The sequence below is a fragment of the Ciconia boyciana genome, chromosome 1 (genome assembly GCF_034638445.1).
Source record: "Ciconia boyciana chromosome 1, ASM3463844v1, whole genome shotgun sequence".
Taxonomy (NCBI): Eukaryota; Metazoa; Chordata; class Aves; order Ciconiiformes; family Ciconiidae; genus Ciconia; species Ciconia boyciana.
The window spans coordinates 62,000,606-62,020,810 of NC_132934.1; the positions used below are offsets into that span (position 1 = coordinate 62,000,606).

Below are 20,205 nucleotides of genomic sequence, written 5' to 3' on the forward strand. Positions count from 1 at the left end.
CCTCCTGAGCCTTTTCTTCTCCAAGCTGAACAGTCTCAGCTCTCAACCTCTCCTTACATAAAAGATGCTGCAGTCCCTGTGCCCCTGTGTTAGACTCACTCCAGTAAGTCCATTTCTTGTACTGGGGAGCTCAGAAATTAACATGGTACTCCAGATGTGGCCTCACCAGTGCAGAGTACAGAGGAAGCATCACCTCTCTTGGCCTGCTGGTGATGCTTTTCCTAATGCAGCTCAGGATGCTGTTGACCTTTGCCATGAAGGTGGATTGCTGGGTCATGGTCAATTTGTCCTCCAGGACCCCCATGTCCTTCTCTGCAGAGCTGCTTTCCAGATGGTCAACTCCCAGCCTGTACTGGTGCATGGAGTTTTTCCTACCCAGATGCAGGACTTCGCATTTCCTTTTGTTGAACTTCATGAGATTCCTCTTGACCCAATTCTCCAGCCTATCCAGTTCCCTCTGAACGGCAGTACAACCCTCTGATTTATCAGCCACTCCTCCCAGTTTTCCCTGGAAAATATTACCCTGTTTATCAAAACATGCAGTATAAGATCTGAGGAAAAAAACAGCCCGGTGTGTTACCCAGAGCATTGGATGGTCTCAGACTAGTCTGCGTCAGCAACACCCGTCCACCTTCCCTTAACTTCTGTTTTTTTACCTGTAATGAGGGTTATGAGACACAGATTTGCTTTGAAATATTCTTTAAGATGCATTGATGTAAAGTACTTTTAATGGGGTTTTCTGAATAGCATGGTTACTTCTATTATTAGAAAAAAGTCCTTTTTCCAGGTAATGATTAATAGAATCACACCTGTAGGCCTATTTGCAAATACATGACACGGTTTTGGCTCGACTTTGAATATGGTTTTCTGCGCCTCTTTGACAAAAAAGATCTGTGATAACAATTTTCAGAAGAAGTATTTATTCTTGCTTAGTCCTTAACTGGCTCGATAAAATGATGAGGTTTTCAATTTTCTTTTAATGCTGGAAGTCAGCATGACATCCTTCACACTTTAGCAGACAATGTCTCTTCTGCTTATTGACAAAGTAGCAGTCTCATATTGAAGTTAAACACATCTGCTGTTCTGAGAGGAATGCAGAAACAGTTGCAGGATTTTGCTTTTGAAATAAATTATTTTCCTCTGTGTTGTAGTTCTCATGAGAATGAAAAGAAGCTAACAAAGTTAGTCTTTATTATAAAGCATTTGCTATGATGACTGCAATACTGTTTTCCAGGAAAAAAAATTTCTGACTTAAATGTTCATGGAAACAATCTTCATATATGTCTACAGAGATGTTCATAATATGAGCAACCACTGAGCACACGGACATTTTATGCATTCAGAAGATGCTGAGAAGCTATCAATTTTGTGTATTGACATCTTGTCAACCTACACAGTTGTATCTGTTTTCTGCTTCTTGCAGAGATCTGATTAATCCAATACTGCCAAGATAACTTCACATGCACAGTAACTGCTGTTACAAACCAAACTGAATATCTCTGTACATATTGAAGTGATTCATTCAATGCAAGCACAGCTTTATACAAGTCATTCTATGACCAGCAGAATAATGAAACCTGATTCCGTGCTGATTTGTATCCTGAGTTTTTAGAGCAGAAGGCAGTCCTTTCAACCCCCATTGTTCCCTGTGGCCTCATGTCCCTGCAATACCCGCTGCTCATGACATTCTCTCCACTCTCCCTCTGCTTTCCACAACATCATCGTTCCTCTTCTGTGTCACTGAACTACTGGCTGAGCAAGAGGCATCATGCATAGCTCCAAGCTAGGTACTGACTGGCCAGCTGGCATGCTTATGGTGCTAACTATACAGCTCAAATTACTGCCTTTGTCTCACTGAAGGCACGGGTTTGAATCTTTCTCTTTATTTACCTAGCTGCTGTTTCCTTTTTGTTAGCTTGTTTAACCATACTTGGAGGTAGTTAGTATCTCTATCCTTGTGTCAGATGCGATTGAAATTGGCTCAAAGGCTCAAAAACAATTAGAAGAAAGAATTGGTAGATGAATGGACCGAACTAAAAGACAGTGTGACTGCTGCTGGCCATCACCATACATTGTTGGCTGGTTGAGACTGGGCAGGATGTATGGATTCTAGAAGCTTTTTACACTTCAGTACACCTGCCTATCTTCTATGAGTTAAAAATATACCACTGATATAAGATTATTGAGACTCAGACCAAATGAAATGTAAAATAATTTTGCTTAACATATGAATATTGCATTTCCAGTTAGCTAAAATAGATTGTGTATCTTCAACTGAGCTGTAATTAAAATAGAAAAGAGAATGTTACACCTCTTGAAATCACACTCCACACTGGCTGTTTTGGTTAGCATGTCAGCTTCCTTTGCAGAGCAGATATCACCTCCTTTTACTAGTGTCCCATGGCTGGCCAGTTTGTTTTAGAATCACTTTTAATACTTTTCAATCATTTTTCTTGTTATCTACATGCACAATAGGTCTTGGGGCATACTTTCTCTGAACAATGGTTATAAAAGTAAAAAGATTTTTTATTAATAGCTAACTATCAAAGGATTGACAACCAATCTTGTACTTCCTTTCTTAAACTTGTCCATGTCTCTGTTGTCCAGACAGGTTTTTTTATTGCCATTTCAAATGGGGAAATTTCCATTTTCCTTAATTCTTTTCTTTCACTCAGTTTTCCCTGTTATTAATTAGGGAAAGAGGTCCAGATCATCTATCATATTTCTGATTGTCTGAGTTTGTTGAAGCAGATAATTATCAGTCACAAAAGGAAATTGCGTACATCCTAGGAAATACTTGAAATATGGGGGGTTTTGTGCCAATGTGGTTTATGGTTGCATTGCTACAAACCTCAAAGCATACCTTGACAAACAGCTCTATTTAATTCTGTCTTTTATTTCTTCTCATAGTGCTATAATAGATATGGATAGTGAGAGAAGAGTTTACTAATTTTTTCTTTTAATATTGTTTTGAAGATATCAGTTACTGCAGTTGTTAGCCTGCTTGTAATTACCCAGATTGCTTTTATCCCCTCTTTTTTAAGCAGAAACTGTTTCTTATTTTCTAGTCATATGGCACCATCCCCAGCCTTGTAGCTTTATTAAGAAGCAGTTTTACATAACAGCTTTTTCATAATTCAGTCACAGAAATTATCTGATCCCCATCCAAATGTAGTGCATTGATCCTTAGTTTTATTTCTGCCTCCCTTTCCATACCTTATTCTCATTTGTCAGAAGTCTCAAAATTATTGTTCTCAATCAAAAGACAGACTTTGGAACCTACTTAGATTTGTTTTAATCTCTTAAAACCCCTTTTGTAGTTTATATAAATCCCTTATTTTAGTTCTGATTCTGTCATTTGTCTGTAAAATGCTACTGTTATTTTAATTTTCTTTGCAAAGACTGACTCAACCTTTTGGTAGTTCACATTTTGTCCCTGTAACTCCTGACTGGGAAGATGCAGGTAAGTTTCATAAACAGTCCTTTCTGCCAACTCCATGATATTTTCTACCTTATTTCCTGATTTATATTTGAAGCCTTTTGCTTAAAAGTCCTACTCCCTTGTTAGGCTCTGCCATTAATTGTATTTAAGCAGTGGTGAGACAGGAAATGTTTGAGTTCTCAATACTAGATGTTTGTCCTAACCACTCCGTAGTCCTCAAAAGAATTTCGCAAATAGCATCTTCTGGTGACCACAGACATTTGTTCTGTAGCCAAACAAAGCCCTAAGCATCAGATAAACAAATTAGTTCAAGAACAATAAACAAGGGCTTTCTCCTTCCGAAGGGGGGGCAAGATCTGCATTACTTCTGCCTAATCATATCTTCTCAGAGGAACCCGTTCCTATGTAAAGCATCTGGGGAAAAAAAGCATATGCTTGATACGCAAGTAGACAACTCTAGAGCAGTAGGAGAATATTACGCTAGTGCCACTCCATTCTGTAATGTAGATATAACAAATTGGTTTCGTTTTCTATTCACTGAAGTAAAAATTTGTAGAACAGCCCAGGTTGGAAGGGACCTCAAAAGATCATCTGGTCCAACCTTTTGTGGGAAAGGGAGCCTAGATGAGGTTATCTAGCACCCTGTCCAGTCATGTCTTGAAAACCTCCAGTGATGGGGACTTAACCATGTCCCTGGGGCGGTTGTTCAGTGAATGACTGTTCTCACTGTAAAAACATTATTTCTTATATTAAAAAGAAACCTCTTCTGGTACAACTTGTACCCATTGCCCCTTGTCCTCTCCATGTGTTTCCTTGTGAAGAGAGCACCTCAGTCCTCTTTGTAGCCGCCCTTTAAGTACTGGAAAACTGTGATGAGGTCTCCCCTGAGCCCTCTCTTCTCCAGGGAGAAAAGACCTAACTCCTTCAGTCTTTCCTTATAGGGCAGGTTCTCCAGCCCTTTGATCATCTTCGTGGCCCTCCTTTTGACCTTCTCCAATCTGTCCACGTCTTTCTTGAATTGTGAGGGCCAGGACTGGACACAGTACTCCAGGTGTGGCCTGACAAGCACTGAGTAGAGTGGGATGACCATGTCTCTGTCTCTGCAAGTAGAGATGGAGGCAGCCAGGATCCGATTTGCCTTCGTTGCTGCAGCAGCACACTGCTGACTCATGTTCATCTCGTCCACCAGGACCCCCAGGTCCCTTTCAGCAAGGCTGCTCCCCAGCCACACAGACACTGTACTGGGCTTTTTGGTTATGTTGTCCCAGGTGCAGGACTTTGCACTTGTCTTTGTTAAACGTCATACTGTTCTTGTTAGCCCACTCTTCCAGCCTGTCCAGATCTCTCTGTAAGATGGCTCTCCCTTCTGACGTGTCCACCTCACCACCCAGTTTAGTGTCATCAGCAAACTCAGTGAACATGCTTTCAACCCCATCATCCAGGTAATTTTTTAAGATGAACACTGTGGGGTCCAGTATCGATCCCTGGGAGGACCCCACTTGTGACAGGCTGCCAGCCTGAGTAAAAACCGTTGATCACTACCCTCTGAGTGCGACCTGTTAGCCAGTTTCCTACTCATTTCACAAACTACCCATCCAGTCTGTAACTTGCCAGTTTGTCTAGGAGGAAGCTGTGGGAAACTGCTAAATGCTTTGCTGAAGATGGGTGTGATATTTGCCCTCTTCCAGTTGTCAGGGATATCTCCTGATCTCCACAACTTTTTGACGATTATAACAGTGGCCTTGTAACAATGCTGGCCACTTCTCTTCGCATCCTAGGGTGGTTTGTTTCCTAGAAATTGTTTCATAGAAACCTTTTTTCTAATAGGAAGTATATAAACAGTTGTCAAGGAGAAGGTAGAATCTCTATCACTACCATTCTTTTAAAAATAAGTTATTCAGACACTTGTCTTGTCCTTTCAACTTGAATTATGAATGCCAGAAGATTATAGTTAATCCTGCTCTGTAGCAAAGCGGAGTGGATAGATTAGCTCTTGAAGTCTTTTCCAGCCCTATGATTCTGTGTGTGAAAGCTGCATTTATGCTTGTGGTAGTGACTGCATCTGCTTTGCGTTATTTATACTTGCCAGCAATACTGACCTAGAAAGGTAATCCAGCAGTGGCACAACTATGTAGTACTTCTGTTGTTCCAAGAGGGATTTCCAAAGAAGAGGGAGCAATAAAAGGGAGCTTCACCTATGAGAAAGCATCAGATCAAACCGTTTAGAGGAATCTTTTGCACTTATCGTGAATTAAAACTGATCTCCAAATATCCAGTGATACACCAAATTGTAGCCCAAGGCTTTTTGACTTCTTTTAGTGCTTAGTGTTAGCCTGTCTGTAACTAACATATATTCTAAAGATGTTTCTCTTTTTGACTTTTGTATGTAGAGGACTGTGGTAAACATAGAGGAAGTTAATAAATTTGCAAAAATATTGCCTACTAGAGGAAAAAAATAGTTGAAAATTTACCACTTGTTTCCTTTTGTATTTCAGGGATTGGTGGTAATCTAGTAGCTATTCAAGCTAGCAGAATTTCTACCTACCTCCATTTACATAGCATTCCTGGAGAACTGCCAGAAGAAGCCAAGGGTTGCTATTATCCATGCAGAACCTATTATGGTACAGGTATGTATTTATTAGTCAGTTAATTGTTAAAACTACTGTCTCATGTCTCCTCTTTTCCCCCCTGTATGCCAGACTGTACCTCCAGTGAGAAACAGCAACAAACTGAACTTGTTGCATGCAATTCAAAGGCAGCAGAAGCTTGGCAGTTTCCTTTGCCTGCAGCTGTTTGTCTGTGGGAATCACAAGGAACTCCCTGCAGGAGGCAATGCATAGAGAGGAACACAGGGAAAGGTGTAACCCTGGCAAGAGTCAAAGATAGGGACTAATGAGGCAGGACACTGACGATACCCACTCAGAAGGATTTCAACTTTCATCTTTCCTTGGCTTGTTTACCTGCTTCTAACCTTTGTCATTTAACTCCAGAAGTTCAAACCAATCTCCTGTTAGGACCACACTTTGTATCTAACATTATTACTAAGCCAAGTCCCTGCTTTCCACTTCCCATTTGCCATTTTCTTTCTAGATTCTTGCTTCACAGCTTACTCCTCTTATTACTATATTCCTTATAATATAGTAACTGTGGTGAAATGTGATGCATCAATAGCATGTATTATACTTTCATATTTATGAAATGAATTGGAACAGATGAGAAAATGGTAAATATGGGATTACTTTTTAGAAATACAAGGTACTTTTGAGGATGTCTTGAATATGGTGTCCAAAATGTCCTCTTTCCTAGGAAGGCTTTAGGAGGTCACTGCAGCTCCAAAAAAGTAGATGGTATTACATGAGTACAGAATGAAAGTAGACAGTTTGGACCCTCTTCTGGAAGGGCTCTGCTTAGCTTTTCTGGCAGACACTCAGGGTGGCTTATTTTTACCCCTGTGAAAATCCTCAAGGAGTCTTTTAGCAGAAAATAATGCCTGCTGTTCCACAGTAGTCAATGCTGTGGAATTCCAAAACTGCTTTTTATATCAAAATTAATAAGAATCTGATATAGTAGTTGAAGCACTTAACTGAATTTTGGATTTTTTATTGTAGGAGTAAATAACAAATCAGCCCAAGTTCTGCTTCTTTTGGTGATTCCTGGACACCTGATTTTCTTGTACACTATCCACTTCATGAAAAGCGGCCACACTTCCTTAACTCCTATCTTTATAGCAGTATATTTGTTTGCAGCTCTGCTACAGGTAAGAACAAGTACAACTTGAAAATGCTTGTATAAAATCAAGTTCTTGAAGAAAATAATGTTTTATCTCATTTCTGAAATCTCATGAATAGTACAAGAAGGTATGGGTTAATACAGGCTTTCAGCACATTTTTGAAGTAACTAATTATCTCTACATGTATACAGCTTACACAGGTGTATCTGTACTGTGAGTGCTTTTCAGAAGACACTTGACTGCATTATTTCCCAGTCATGCATCTTGTGCTTTCTCTTTCACATGCTTCTTAGAACCATTGCATCTAAAATCCCCATGATTCTAATCAACCAGCGGGGAAATGGAAAGAAGGAAAAGTAGCATTTATGAATAATGAATACATGAAGGAAAACTCTCAAAGAAATCTCCTAAAGTTGTTCACATTATTGTTTTAGTTAACATAGTAAAAAATGCAGTAGATGAGAATGTTACGGCTTGCTTGGTGCATTCTTAATATTTATTAAAGTTGAAATTAGTCGGACAGCGATCACTGTACAAGAAATTGTAATTGCATTGTCAAACACATTATTTTGGCTGGTCTTACCTACTGGCCTGTTCACACCCAGTAAGGGCAGTTCTTGAAAGATGCCTTTTGAAATAGCAGTGTCTTAAGGTGAAATAATTTCACTTAGAGAAATCAGTAATACAAAATGAAATGTTTTTATTAAATCCACAGCCAATTTTTAGCTAAAACTTGGCTGAATTAACTATAATGTTTCCTTGTACCTTAAAAACAAAAATTAACTGTTTACATTACACAATAAAAATACAGTTGAAATCTCTATACGTTAAATATACATACTGCTTCTAAAAATGTGACCAATTTAGTTTTAAAATGCAAACAACATTATCATCCGTCAATCCTTAATAAAAATTATAATTTTTAATGTTCTGAACTGTCTTTCTGTGTTTATCACACTGCTATTTCAATAAAGATAGGTTTTGAAAACTGTTACTGTTTTAATTTCGTATGAGAATTCTATACTTTTTTGGTAGACTATAACTGGTAAGGTTTCAACCTTTGCAAGTGAGAATGTCATACTAAAAGTTACAAATTACTTTTCATTTTCCTCTTAATAATATTCCTAGTTTCTAGCCTTATCACTTGTTTTATAATGTGTTTTCCTGAGGAAATGATGCTATTCCTTCATTCTGTCTGTTCTGTCTGTCTGTCCTTTCTAATAACTTCTGAATCCTTTGGCCCATTTCAGTCAAGTTTTTCTAAGTCTCGGCTCTCTCAGTGATACTAAGTTCCTATAAGCTTAACAAAAACAGGTTGGGGAAAGAGTCCCTGTTAATGGCTCTGCTGAAGGTAAGACTGCAGTGTGATTTCAGCCATTATTAGACTGCAGAGATTTCACATGGGAATCAACCTGAATTCAGAAATCCATATTAAATCCATACAGTCCTCCTGCTCACAGAACTGCAATCATAATATGTTTAGGGATACAAACCTTTTCTTCAGCAGCAAAGAATAGGCTAAGATGTGAGAAATGCAGAAGTTCAGCTGAAAACCAAGTTAAGGCATTAGGGCAGGAATTTCAGATCACACAGTAATTCAGACCCAGCATTGGCATATATACACAAGTAAATTGATTTTTATAAATTCAAGGTCTGATTAGAGTATTCAGTTTTGCAGTCATGCATCTCCATTGCAGTGCCTAAGGCCTCACCTGATTTTCTTGAGTTTTCACCTATAAAGCAGACATACAGATTTTTTTCTTTCTTCCCCACTCCCTTTTATAGATGATTTTTTCCTCTTTATCTTCTGTCTTTAGCCATAACAGGCAGTTTGGGATGTATTTCCTTTGAAACTGAGTAATGGTATTGCACACTATAACTTCTCAGGGGTCTTGACAGATTTACAATTTGGAACCCCATGTTTTTTAACACCTTCTGAAAATATTTAATAGCTTCTTTTCCCCATTTTAATTATTCTGTAATTTTTCTAGTAGTGCTTATTGTAGTTTTGTGTGCCTCTAATTAGAGGAGATTTAAAATTTTCAGAGAGACGATTCTTGCTTTAACCCTTAAATCTTGAACATATTTTTTTACCTGTCGGTCTAGAAGCACTTCCCTACTGCAGTTGTGTGCTTTTAAGTTTCTCCTTTCTCAAGGAAAACACTTAAATATTTGTACTCATTCCTCTTCCCATTTTTCAGTGACATCATCTATGCAGCTGGATATAGTAAAGAACAGTTTTCAAGCTGCCATTTCTTTTGGCATAAGCCAAAATCTACTGATCTCATTTTTCCAGAATTCTTTTATATTTTTGTCCTCCCAATGAGAGTTTTTCCAGTTCTGCTGTACAACTGAAAAACCTCACAGCTAATTATTGTCATTTCAATTATCAACAAAACAAATCCATTGACAGTCTTTTGAGCAGTGAGAGATCTGCATTCTAGGCCTTTTTTATAGTATATTGGACTTTGCATTTATTTTCACTTTGCATGGAAGGCATATGAAAATGGATGGCAAAAATTACAAGCCTGCTTGCAGGCTATATCTTTTATGTTTGAGATGGTAGACAATAATTTAATAGAACATAGTGATTCCCAAAGGTAAGAGCTAATTATGGTCAGTCCTGTGTTTGAGCAGGTTTGATACCACTACTTTGCTCTTTCCAATTCCTTACTTATATTGAGCTGGGGGGCAGAAAGGGTAGCTGAATAATGATTATGACAATATACCACCTATTTACATTTTTTCCACTATGTTAAAAAATTAATGCTAAATTATAAAACAACAACAGCAACAAAGTGAATTTGCTATCTTAAAATTCAAGTGACTATTGTAAGATGTTAAATTATTTAATGACATATTTTACAGTGGACTGAAATAGATTGTTAATTAACTTCAAGATCTGCTTACTATCTCTGATTGTCCAGCTCTGTGTTTGTTTAAAATGCAGAGGAAGGGGTTAGGGAAATGACGAAAGTAGAACTGGAATGTTACAGTAAGCCGAAAAAAATCAAGGAAATGTTAACACAAAAACTTTAATTATAACTTTTATATTTCTCTCTTCCTCTGTCAGTTCATTATCTCTACAGTTAATTTGTAACATATATATGAATTCCATTTGTCACTTTAACAAGACTTTTTCAGATTGCCTGTAAACTTCAATATTCTTCTTCCCAAAGTGATAAAATGGAATTCATTTGCATTGCAAGCTGTATACAGTATTACTGAAGTTCCAATCAGATAGTTAATTTCATTTTCATCCAATTCTAATACTTTCATTGTTTCATTTTTGTTTTTTCACCACTCGTGCCTATGGGCTTCTTTCCTCTCTTCTTCCTACCTCTTCTTAGATATTCTCTGCCCTGCATGTCATTTAATTGAAATATTTATGGAAAATAAATAATTAATATGACATGATGTACATTAGCAATAGTATTATTTAGTTATTATTGACCAAAAATATGCTATGTAGTAAAACAAAGTACAGTTTCACTGAATATGTAGTTGTTTCTAAAAATCATTAAATTAAGATATGTTAAATAATATGAGTGGCCAGTATTATGATCTGCATTCTCGCTGATTCTCTCTGAACAAAACAGTTCTGGGTTTCTAGACTTAAGAAAACCCAGAAAGTGTTTTATTTTCTTTTATTTTAATTTTCCTACCTTTAATAGTACAGTTGTTTCTGTTCTTTAAATAAATACATATTCTTGAAATGTTCTTCAATTAAATTTATAAATTGGTTTGATTGAAATCCAAGACTATACTCCCTTTAACTTTAGTGGGGCTAGGATTTCACAATTATATTTTCATAAAGGTGGGGAAAAGTGCACAAACATTTATATTAATCTGTATTCAACTAGGACTTTTAGGCTTGAGTTCAAAAGGCCTGAATTAGCTCTGGAGTGAAGAGTCTGTTCTTTTTTTATTATTATTTTTCTCTTCTTTCCAAGAAGAGGAAAATTAAAAAAAAATATTATGAGGAAGGTATACCCTGTAAGTATGTAGGGTACTTAACATAATGCAGTGTACAGTATCTGGGCAAGCCAATGTGCATTAATGAAAACCAGTATATTGATTTTAAATATGTTTTGGATTTGGTGACTAGCCTCTATTTAAGAGGGATACTCTTTTCTTGAAAATGTTACAAAAACCAGTCACACACAAGCACATACCAGTGTGCTACGTGCAGTTACAATCCGGCATTTGACCAACAAAGAATATATTAATTGAAAAACAGTCCTCCTCTTATACCTCACACAGGCACAAGTATTTTTTAACTGTATGAGGCTAGGCACTGAGCAAAGTTTCATCCTCTGTCTTGTCAACCTGCAGTAGTGTGAGAGCAGCACTGGAATTGCCAAGCCATCAGTCCTGGCACAGGGCTCTGAGCATTCAAAGGCAGCCTCTGTTCTTCATGTTCTCACTGAGCCAGTAAAATGCCCTCTGAGGAATTTTCACAGCCCCTAACCAAATCTGAGCACACCGTTATGTTAAAGAATTGGGGAATAAACAAACAATAGGAGATTCCCAGAGCTATTACCAAGCAAATAAGTAATTCCAAAATGCAATCCTTCTTATCCAATGAAGGTCAGATGTATACTGCTGTGAAGTAACTTTTGCAGTGCTTCAGGGCTGTTTGGGGCAATAGAAAACTAAGAATTCAGCACTGTTCATAATGGCTTCCTGCTCACATCAAAAACATCTTGGTTTTCTCACTAGTGTGAGGATTCTAATGATGGTATGGGCCTCTTCAGTGTGGAAAAATAACTCATGGGGTATACTGTACATTATAGAGAAATAAGGAAGGTTGTGTCTATAGAGAAAATATTGATGCATTTTAAATACTGCTTTTTCTAATAGGAAAGGTTACTTCCGAAATGTAGAGCATATAACTGCTAAAGAGACTACATGATTCAAGGAAATACGGAAACTAAGGTCCAAACCTGGACAGTTCTGCATGTTCAGTGCTTTTTCATTGCAGCATGAGAAGCAGACTTGCCAGATTCATTGGGATCTGAATGTGGGTATCACCTGCTCTTTCACTTCCAGGCATGTTGCTGTCTGTGGTAGAAGCCTGGTTCCTACCAAGTCATTAGCAGGGATACCTCATTTTTGCCTCCAGAAGGCTGAGCTCAAAGTGCTTATGTATGTAGCATGACACACTGAGCTGTGCTACAGCAGGTTGAGCGTACCTGAACACTTAATGGTCTGGGTTGCACTCCTCATTCAGACAGCTGACAAACAGCCTGAAATTAGGGCTGTCTTGGTCAAACCAGGGTGTCTGGCAAAGCTACAAAGAAATCAAGAAGACAGTCTGAGGAATTTGGATTTAAACTATGGAATTAAAAAAAAGTTCCTTCCCACAAAATTACATCAATATAATCAAATTGATTTAGAAACAACTTCAGTTAAAATGGTATCCTCTTTTTTACTTAGATGAGGTTTTAGTCTTACATAAATTTATGTTATGCTGTCTGGGTACTTGGATACCATAGTGTAACTAATACCACTTAGCTACAACACGAGCAACGGCAAGAAAGAACTTGCTGTTCAGTGGTTTCTTTGCAGCCAGACATTGAAGGAAATCTCTGTATGTTTGGAGGAGCAGTGACTTGTTTCCTCTGGACATGATACACACCAGATATGCTGCTACCTGAGAAGACAGTGGAGAAAAATTTCTTTTGAAAAACGTATGTAGACCCTACTCTGAGAGTTCACTGACTACAGAATTCTGGCTGTAGGCAATGGAAATTCAGCAAGTAAGTTCAGTGTTAGATCTATTACAAATGCTTTACAGTTACTACTTAGTTTTGCATGAAGACATCAAAAGCCATTTAAAATCTGAGAAATGTAATATATAATTTAAAAATTAACTTAATGAAGGGTCAAAACCACTAGAAGACCTAAACCATAAATCTGGTGAGAATGATGTCAGTCAGGACACAGCAGTTTTTAGAGATCCTTAATTGGGGTTTTTCACTCATAATTAAAAAAAAAAAAAAACCTTACCTTGTAATTTCATGGATTTATAAGAGTTCTTATGCAGTAATTACCAGATCTTGTCTGGTTACATTATAGGTGAATTTTGAGTCAATATAAGTTTGAGAGTAAAGCAGAATTAAAATACGTTTGAAAAGGGGTAACCCCAATTTATTTGCATCTGTGTTTCCTGTCTAAAGTGACAGAATGAATCTATTTTGTAATGCACCTTCACATGGAAATGATTTAAGGTGAATCAGCAGTACTAGTAACATGCAGGATATCCTGTCCATCTAAGGCATGCTAAGTAAACTGCTAAAAGGTCTTGGTTCTACATACTGAACTTATAGGAGAATTTTGATAATGCCTGTATGAAAAAACATATGCAAGCATATAACCTAAACTTTCTTTTTCCAGTTTGGTGTTGGGATTCACTAATCACAGCAACTAATGCATAAACCTATATAAACATGAAAGATTCAAATCTGCTTTACAAATATTATGCATTTGAATGTTTATACTTTTTATCACTGTCAATTTGACATGCATTCACTGATGAAATATGGTCATCCCAGATGAAAGAAACAATAAAAATATTACAGCATCCTGCAACGTATCAATTAGGCTATAGGAAGCTTAGACAGTATTAAGAATGTTTGGAGGGAGTTATGTATTTTTATTTTAAATAATAGAGTTTCATTCTTTTCCCATTTCAGAAGTCATGAGGAATTAATTACAAGAGAAATTGCAGATAGCTTTTAGGGGTCCTCACCATACAAAAGATAAAAAATAACTTTTCTTTAGCTAAATTTGTTATTTGTAAATATATGCAGCTAACACTTAGCTAAATTTGTTATATGTAAATATAAGACCTGCGAAGAATGAAAATAAATTTTGTGCCCAATAACAAAGGAAAAAAGTGCTTTGTAGTGTATAATGTTCCCATTTCTAGTCTTGCAGTCATAAGATTTGAGCTTTAAATAGTGAGTCTCACTCTTATTTAAGCACTCAAATTCAATTTCAGTTTCAATCTGATATTCATAATTTGAATCAGAAAGTTCAATATCGAGAATTACTCTCTATTTCTGTCCTTTGTTGTACCAAATGGTATGTGTACTTATACTCCTTATTTTCAGATTCTTCATCATTAGGGTTTGATAAAGACTTCACTCTTGCTCTTTCCCTCCCACCCCTCCCTCTCATTCTTATTGCTATATTCTGCTTCTTCTGCCTTATGAGGACCTTTTTAACAATGATGTGACTGATAAGTCTTTTTACAAATACACATTTATAAATAGAAAATACCAGTCATTATTGGGATACTTATTTCATATTTTGTTAGTCTAAAACTGATGATGCCTTAGTTTCATTGTCCTCAATTTTGACTGTAATTTATTCCAGAAGAGTAATAACTTAGCATGATCTTCCTTTTAAAATATCAAAAGATCTGGAATGTTGCCTGTATTTTTGCAATCCTTGCTCTGGGCTTTTTTTTCTTCATCAGCGACTATAGAGTGTCTCCCTTTTCTTAGCTAGATCTTTTTATGTATATAGATATTTAGTTATTTTTTACCTTTCTTAAACCTCAGGGTTATTTAATTCTTCAGTCTGGAAGAATTCCTAGGGCTCTGTTTCATAATTCTACTACTACTCATCTCTTTTTTGCAAAAAACACTTCATTGTTCTCTTCCTCTCTATATTAAATAATTTAAAAATACTAGCTTACATCTTGAACAGTTCTGCATATATTTACAAGCTTCTCTTATCACGTTTCTACAGCATTTAATGCTAAACAGATCATTTTTGTACTATCTTATTAGGCTTTTCTGTAACGTTGATCCCTTTATTTTTTCTCTCAAAACCAGCTGGTTTTCATTTTGAAGTATGAAGGCTTTCTTCTTCATAGCATGAGTGCAGAGTAGAAGTACACAGTATTTGTACTGCTACGCCATCTGCATGATTTTGCTGAAATAAGTATACTGATAAATCCCAGAAAATGTGTTGTGCCACTTTAAAGTAACAAGTCTTGTAATGTCTTTTATATGATTTTTTTCTCTTCTTTTTACCTCTGACAGATCTTTGTAACTGACTTTTCTTATCACTTTAAATTCAAGGACTGTCTTACTTTCAAAAATCAGCAAATTCATAGGAGGGCTTTTGCCTTTTTTTTTTTCCCCCCTCAAAAAATAACAGTTGATTGATTACTTTGATTGCCCTCTTTTAACATTGATAAGAAGTAAAATCTCATTAAAGATTTAAGTCACATTGATCTTGCAACAACCAACTACTGTGGCCAAATAAGTAACCATTTCCAAAGACTGATCTGTATAATTCTTAAATGTTAGTGAGTTTCTAGCCATGCAAATGCATGATGAAAGCATTATTCCTTCACCAAAATACAGGCTGGTGAACTGCAGTCTCATTCTGCAAACAGTATGTCCCAACTGCCATCATATATTTTCATAAGCATCAGTTAATATAATATGCTAAAAAATTTTTCCCATTACTTAGAGAAGCCAGGTTTGTTATAATTTGTGTTGTGTTATGCACCTCTAAGTCAATATAAGAAAGTTCACAAAACTTGATTTCCAAACTACCCATTTTTCACAATAGTCCGAGTCAGTTATTTTAGGGTGGGAAATATATAGACAAATTAAACTTTTTTGTGTCATGATTTTTAAAAGCCAGAAGTGCATACTTGCATTTAAATTGAACTGTGTATGCTATGCCTAATTGGTTGTGCCATATAAATGCATTATAAATTATTCTTGGAACTAATGCTCTTATCTTCTAATAGAACATACAGAACTATTGTTGATGTGGGGCGCTACACAGTCTTCTGTGTACGTCCTGTAGGAGTTGTTAATGCACAGTATCTTTTATAAACAGGCCTCTTTTTGTCTCTGTTAGAAGAAGGAGCTGACTCAAAGAATCTGATAGTCTTCCAAAGAAAACATCTGTTTTAAATATATTTGTTTGGATTCCAGTCAGTACACCTAAGACTTGCATAATTAGCTTAGACTACACAGTTCCCTTTTCAGAAGATATATTTATACAAATAAGCCATGCATTTTTCATTAAGCAAATACTCCTCCCTTTCTTTTTTTTTAATTAAAAATTCCAGCTTGTATTTTAACATATACTTTTGCAAAGCAAAGATTAATTGAGAAACTTTTTCAACACTATTTTTTATATGACATTTATTTTACTGTATTTTGTGTTGTAGAGATGTGTCTTGCAACCATTTTATCAGTATTTCAGTAAATGAGTGCATACGTTTATGAAGATGCTTTTGATATCAGTAATTGATCATTTATTAAATAAAATGTGAATTTTTTTTACCTTTTACTACTTTTGATACTGCACATTCCTTTAAATGTACATACTAGACTTTTAAAAAATGAATTATGGTAGTAACTGTCTTAAGTTTACCCTTCCTAAAGATCTGATTAACTGAAAATACATAAAATACAGTGTTTATTTCATCTTAAGCAGCTCCTTAGAAGAGACAAGAAGAAATGGAAGCTCAGTTAGTGGTCCTTTCTCCATTCATCTCGTGCCATGCCACACCACATGATTCCCCTGAACCAGAATCTCTTATCATACAGCTGTGCAACATTAAAAGAATTCTTTTCTAAAACTGGATTAATGACTATACATACCTTTGGTATTAAGATCAAACCTCTTGAATGTTCAGACATTCACAGCTGGGAATGAAATCTTTTACTCTGGGACAAATTCAGCCTGGAGTGACAATTTCATAATATACATTGCAGGTGTACCTTATTACAGAAGGGCTGAAGTTGGTATTTCATGCATAAAAGTGGTTTCTAGGCCATTTTTTGCAGTTCATACAATCCAGATGAAACTGTTCTTAATCTGATCTGGTATTCTTTATATCACGTCTCATTTCAGCTCAGTTCTAGCCCTGTGGAAACAAGAGTCACACCTGCATTGAGTGTTTTCATATAGGGCAATATCAGTCAGTTCTGAATGATCTCGAAGCCCCACTTATTCCCTCACTGTACAGAATTATGTCTTGTGTGAGAAGTGCAGTCGCACATTTGGTTTGAGTTTTTGCTTTTTCTTGCCATTTTCACAAGTCCTCAAGCATAGACTGGGTGAAGAATGCTATCAATGATTCAGTGTGTTCCTTCCACCTGTGCATGTGATTGACTGAGTGAAGTTGGCTAAGCGTCCCTGTCTCTAGTTGTGGGGAGTTTTAGGCCGAAATTAATTCATATTAATTATTTATATTTTTCAAAAGCACTTGTATACAATAGTGCTAAGTACTAAGGAGACAATAATGTTGACTGTTGACTGCCTTTCAATGTAACTTAAGTGACAGTAATACAGATTTTGGTTGTTTCATGTTCCATAGGTCTTTACTCTGTTATGGATTGCTGACTGGATGGTACACCACTTCTGGAAAAAAGGAAAAGATCCTGACAGTTTTTCTATCCCTTATCTTACTGCACTGGGAGATCTGCTTGGAACTGCCTTACTAGCTATAAGTTTTCATTTTCTGTGGCTCATAGGTGACAGAGATGGCGATGTTGGAGACTAATTATTCCAATGGATGCAATGACTTTTCCTGGAATATTGACAAGACCGATCATTCCACTTGAAGGTCCTCAGAGTGATTGTTCCATTTGGTATAAGTAAATCAAGTTGGCACAGATATAAAACAGCCTTAATGATTTTAGTTCGGTTTGTTTTTTAAAAAATAGGGTGGAACTAGGAGGATACTTGAGACCTTTACTTTGAAAACAGGTGGACTGCTCCTAGTTGAAAACATCTGAGTAGACACAATGAAGGGCAGATCAATCCTTTATCAAGTTTTTAAAAGATCTAGTCTTTTAAAAGAACATTCCTTACCTGTATTGCGAATCAGAACAATCTCTAATTGCTCATTCAGTGGTGACAAAGAAGAGGGTAAGACCCAATCAGTGGCTTGCCTTGTCTTTCCCTCCCGGGAACAGAGTGGGTATATGTTTTCATCTTAGCGCAGAAGCGGCTAGTAGACCTCAGATGAATTCAGTTTCATAGACATTACCTGATTAGTTGATGATATGTTCTTATCTTGCAATTTCAGTGCTGTAGCTCTCTGACCATTGCAGTCTTGATATCAATAATAACTGTTATTATACTGATGATTTGAGTAATAACTGATGATTTGAATCCTGATTGTCTAAACATTTTGTCACAAGTTTTATTTTATGTATACTAATATGACCATCAGCATTTATAAAATTGGACACTTCAAAAGTGTCTGCAGGACTGAGCCCTTTTTCTTTGTGCTAGACAGAGCAATCTAAATATTTTGCTGTTGTGATTTATTAGAGCAAGAGCATAGTAAACACAAATAATGTGACACTGACCTGATCAATGATAATGGATGAATGATTAAAACTCCTTGTGTTGGAAAGTGTATTTTCATTTAGCAACTGAAAAGATGTTTAACTAACTGATATTAATGGTGGTGTGATGGCCAATATCCTGATTTTAAGGAAGTATTTAGAGGTGTTGATTCAAATGTAAATACTGAACCCTGATTAAAACTTGGGGTATAAAACATGTTTCCTTTTTAGGCACTTAGGAAGTTACATAAACTTCTAAAATTTCAGAGCTATCTATGTCATCCATTTCTAAGCAGAAATCTCTGCTAACAGGATTTGTGCTTTCAAACCGTGGACGTAATATGGTCAATAAGGAAAATGACTGCTTCTGAATGATTTCTCTTATTTGTATACCTCAATATTTTTATTAATACATTGATCATGAGGACTCTGGTTGCCACTTTGAAAAAATGTACTAATTGCTCTGTTTTAAAATCTAGTAGGAGTTCCTCACAGCATATGTTTTTAAAGACTATAGCATACATCCTAGATGCATAATTAAATAACTCATATTTTAAATGTTGTGATTGAAAGTTTTAAATTTTGAGACTGAAATTAGACAACTGAATCCATATATCAGCATATGTTGTAATCCTGTAAACATTAGTCATGTGATTTATGCATATAAATCCTCCCTTTTAATTTGATGGACCTACTCAGATGATTTAAATTAATTATGTGGATAAGTGTTAATGGGAATTCTATAGATGTCGGTCACCTTAAACTCTGTGGAAGTTGAAAGTGTTTGCAATTCTGAAAATTAAACCAGCTATTCAGTGCCTACACATGGATTTAGATGCCTGACTTTTAGCTCCCTCGTTTAAACATTTTTATTTAAGCTTTTTCTTACAGTTATGATAATATAGTTGTTTGAATGAATCACATGTATTATGTCTTTTATTATGTGAGAGAAAGATGAAATCTTTCTAACTTCAGGTTCTCTGACTTTTCTTAGTTTGTATTAATGTTATTTAAAATAGTTTCTTGTATGTAGCATTGCGGGACATATTCCTATTAAATTGTTTAAAATGGACTAGATGTAACTCATTTTTTAATTTTTTTTCCAATACTGAGTATTTATTTTTGGTACAGATATAGATGCAATTTTTTTAAATCTGATGGAACTGCCATCTGAATCAACTAAGCTGCCATTTCAAGCACTTTTCTTATTAGAGTTACTGGATTTTAAGGTTGTTTTTAAATGAATTGCAAGATTCTTAAAAATTAAAATTTCTTGACATACCTGTGACCTGTGCTTCTCTGATGTGCGAGGGTGTTGTAGTATTTAGCCATGGCAGTATCCTTACTATGTTAAATATTTTCCCAGTAGATAAGCAACAACTGTTCGTACAGTCTGCTGACAAATGGGTGAGTGTTTAGATTGCAGAATTGGGGAAGAAATGTTAAATGGGACAAATTCAGTGAAATTTGAAAAGGGGAAATATGTTGACAGACTGGAATAATCTGGGCATCAAAACAATAAGTGATGGAAAAGTGTAATGGGAAAAATTGGTACTTCAAGAGGAGGAAAGTTCATTGCATGGTTGAGAGAGCAAAATCCATATTGTGGGAAAGAAAGAGGTGCAAACTTTCACACAGCATTCATTATGAGAGGCAGGAGCAAACAGAAGGAAGTTATTTGGAGGAAAGAA

At 36.1% G+C, this 20,205-nt stretch overlaps 1 protein-coding gene across 2 annotated transcripts in view; it reads left to right on the forward strand.

Moving 5' to 3' along the window:
• SLC41A2 (solute carrier family 41 member 2) overlaps nucleotides 1-19,586 on the forward strand; it is a 58,660-nt gene extending 39,074 nt beyond the window's left edge. For both annotated transcript variants that reach the window (XM_072871045.1, XM_072871054.1), the window contains 3 exons: nucleotides 5,938-6,069; nucleotides 7,051-7,199; nucleotides 17,536-19,586. In XM_072871045.1, coding sequence (XP_072727146.1) covers nucleotides 5,938-6,069; nucleotides 7,051-7,199; nucleotides 17,536-17,721 — 467 coding nt within the window. In that variant the 3' untranslated portion in view covers nucleotides 17,722-19,586. The remainder of the gene's footprint in view (nucleotides 1-5,937; nucleotides 6,070-7,050; nucleotides 7,200-17,535) is intronic.
• Nucleotides 19,587-20,205: the final 619 nt, after the last annotated feature.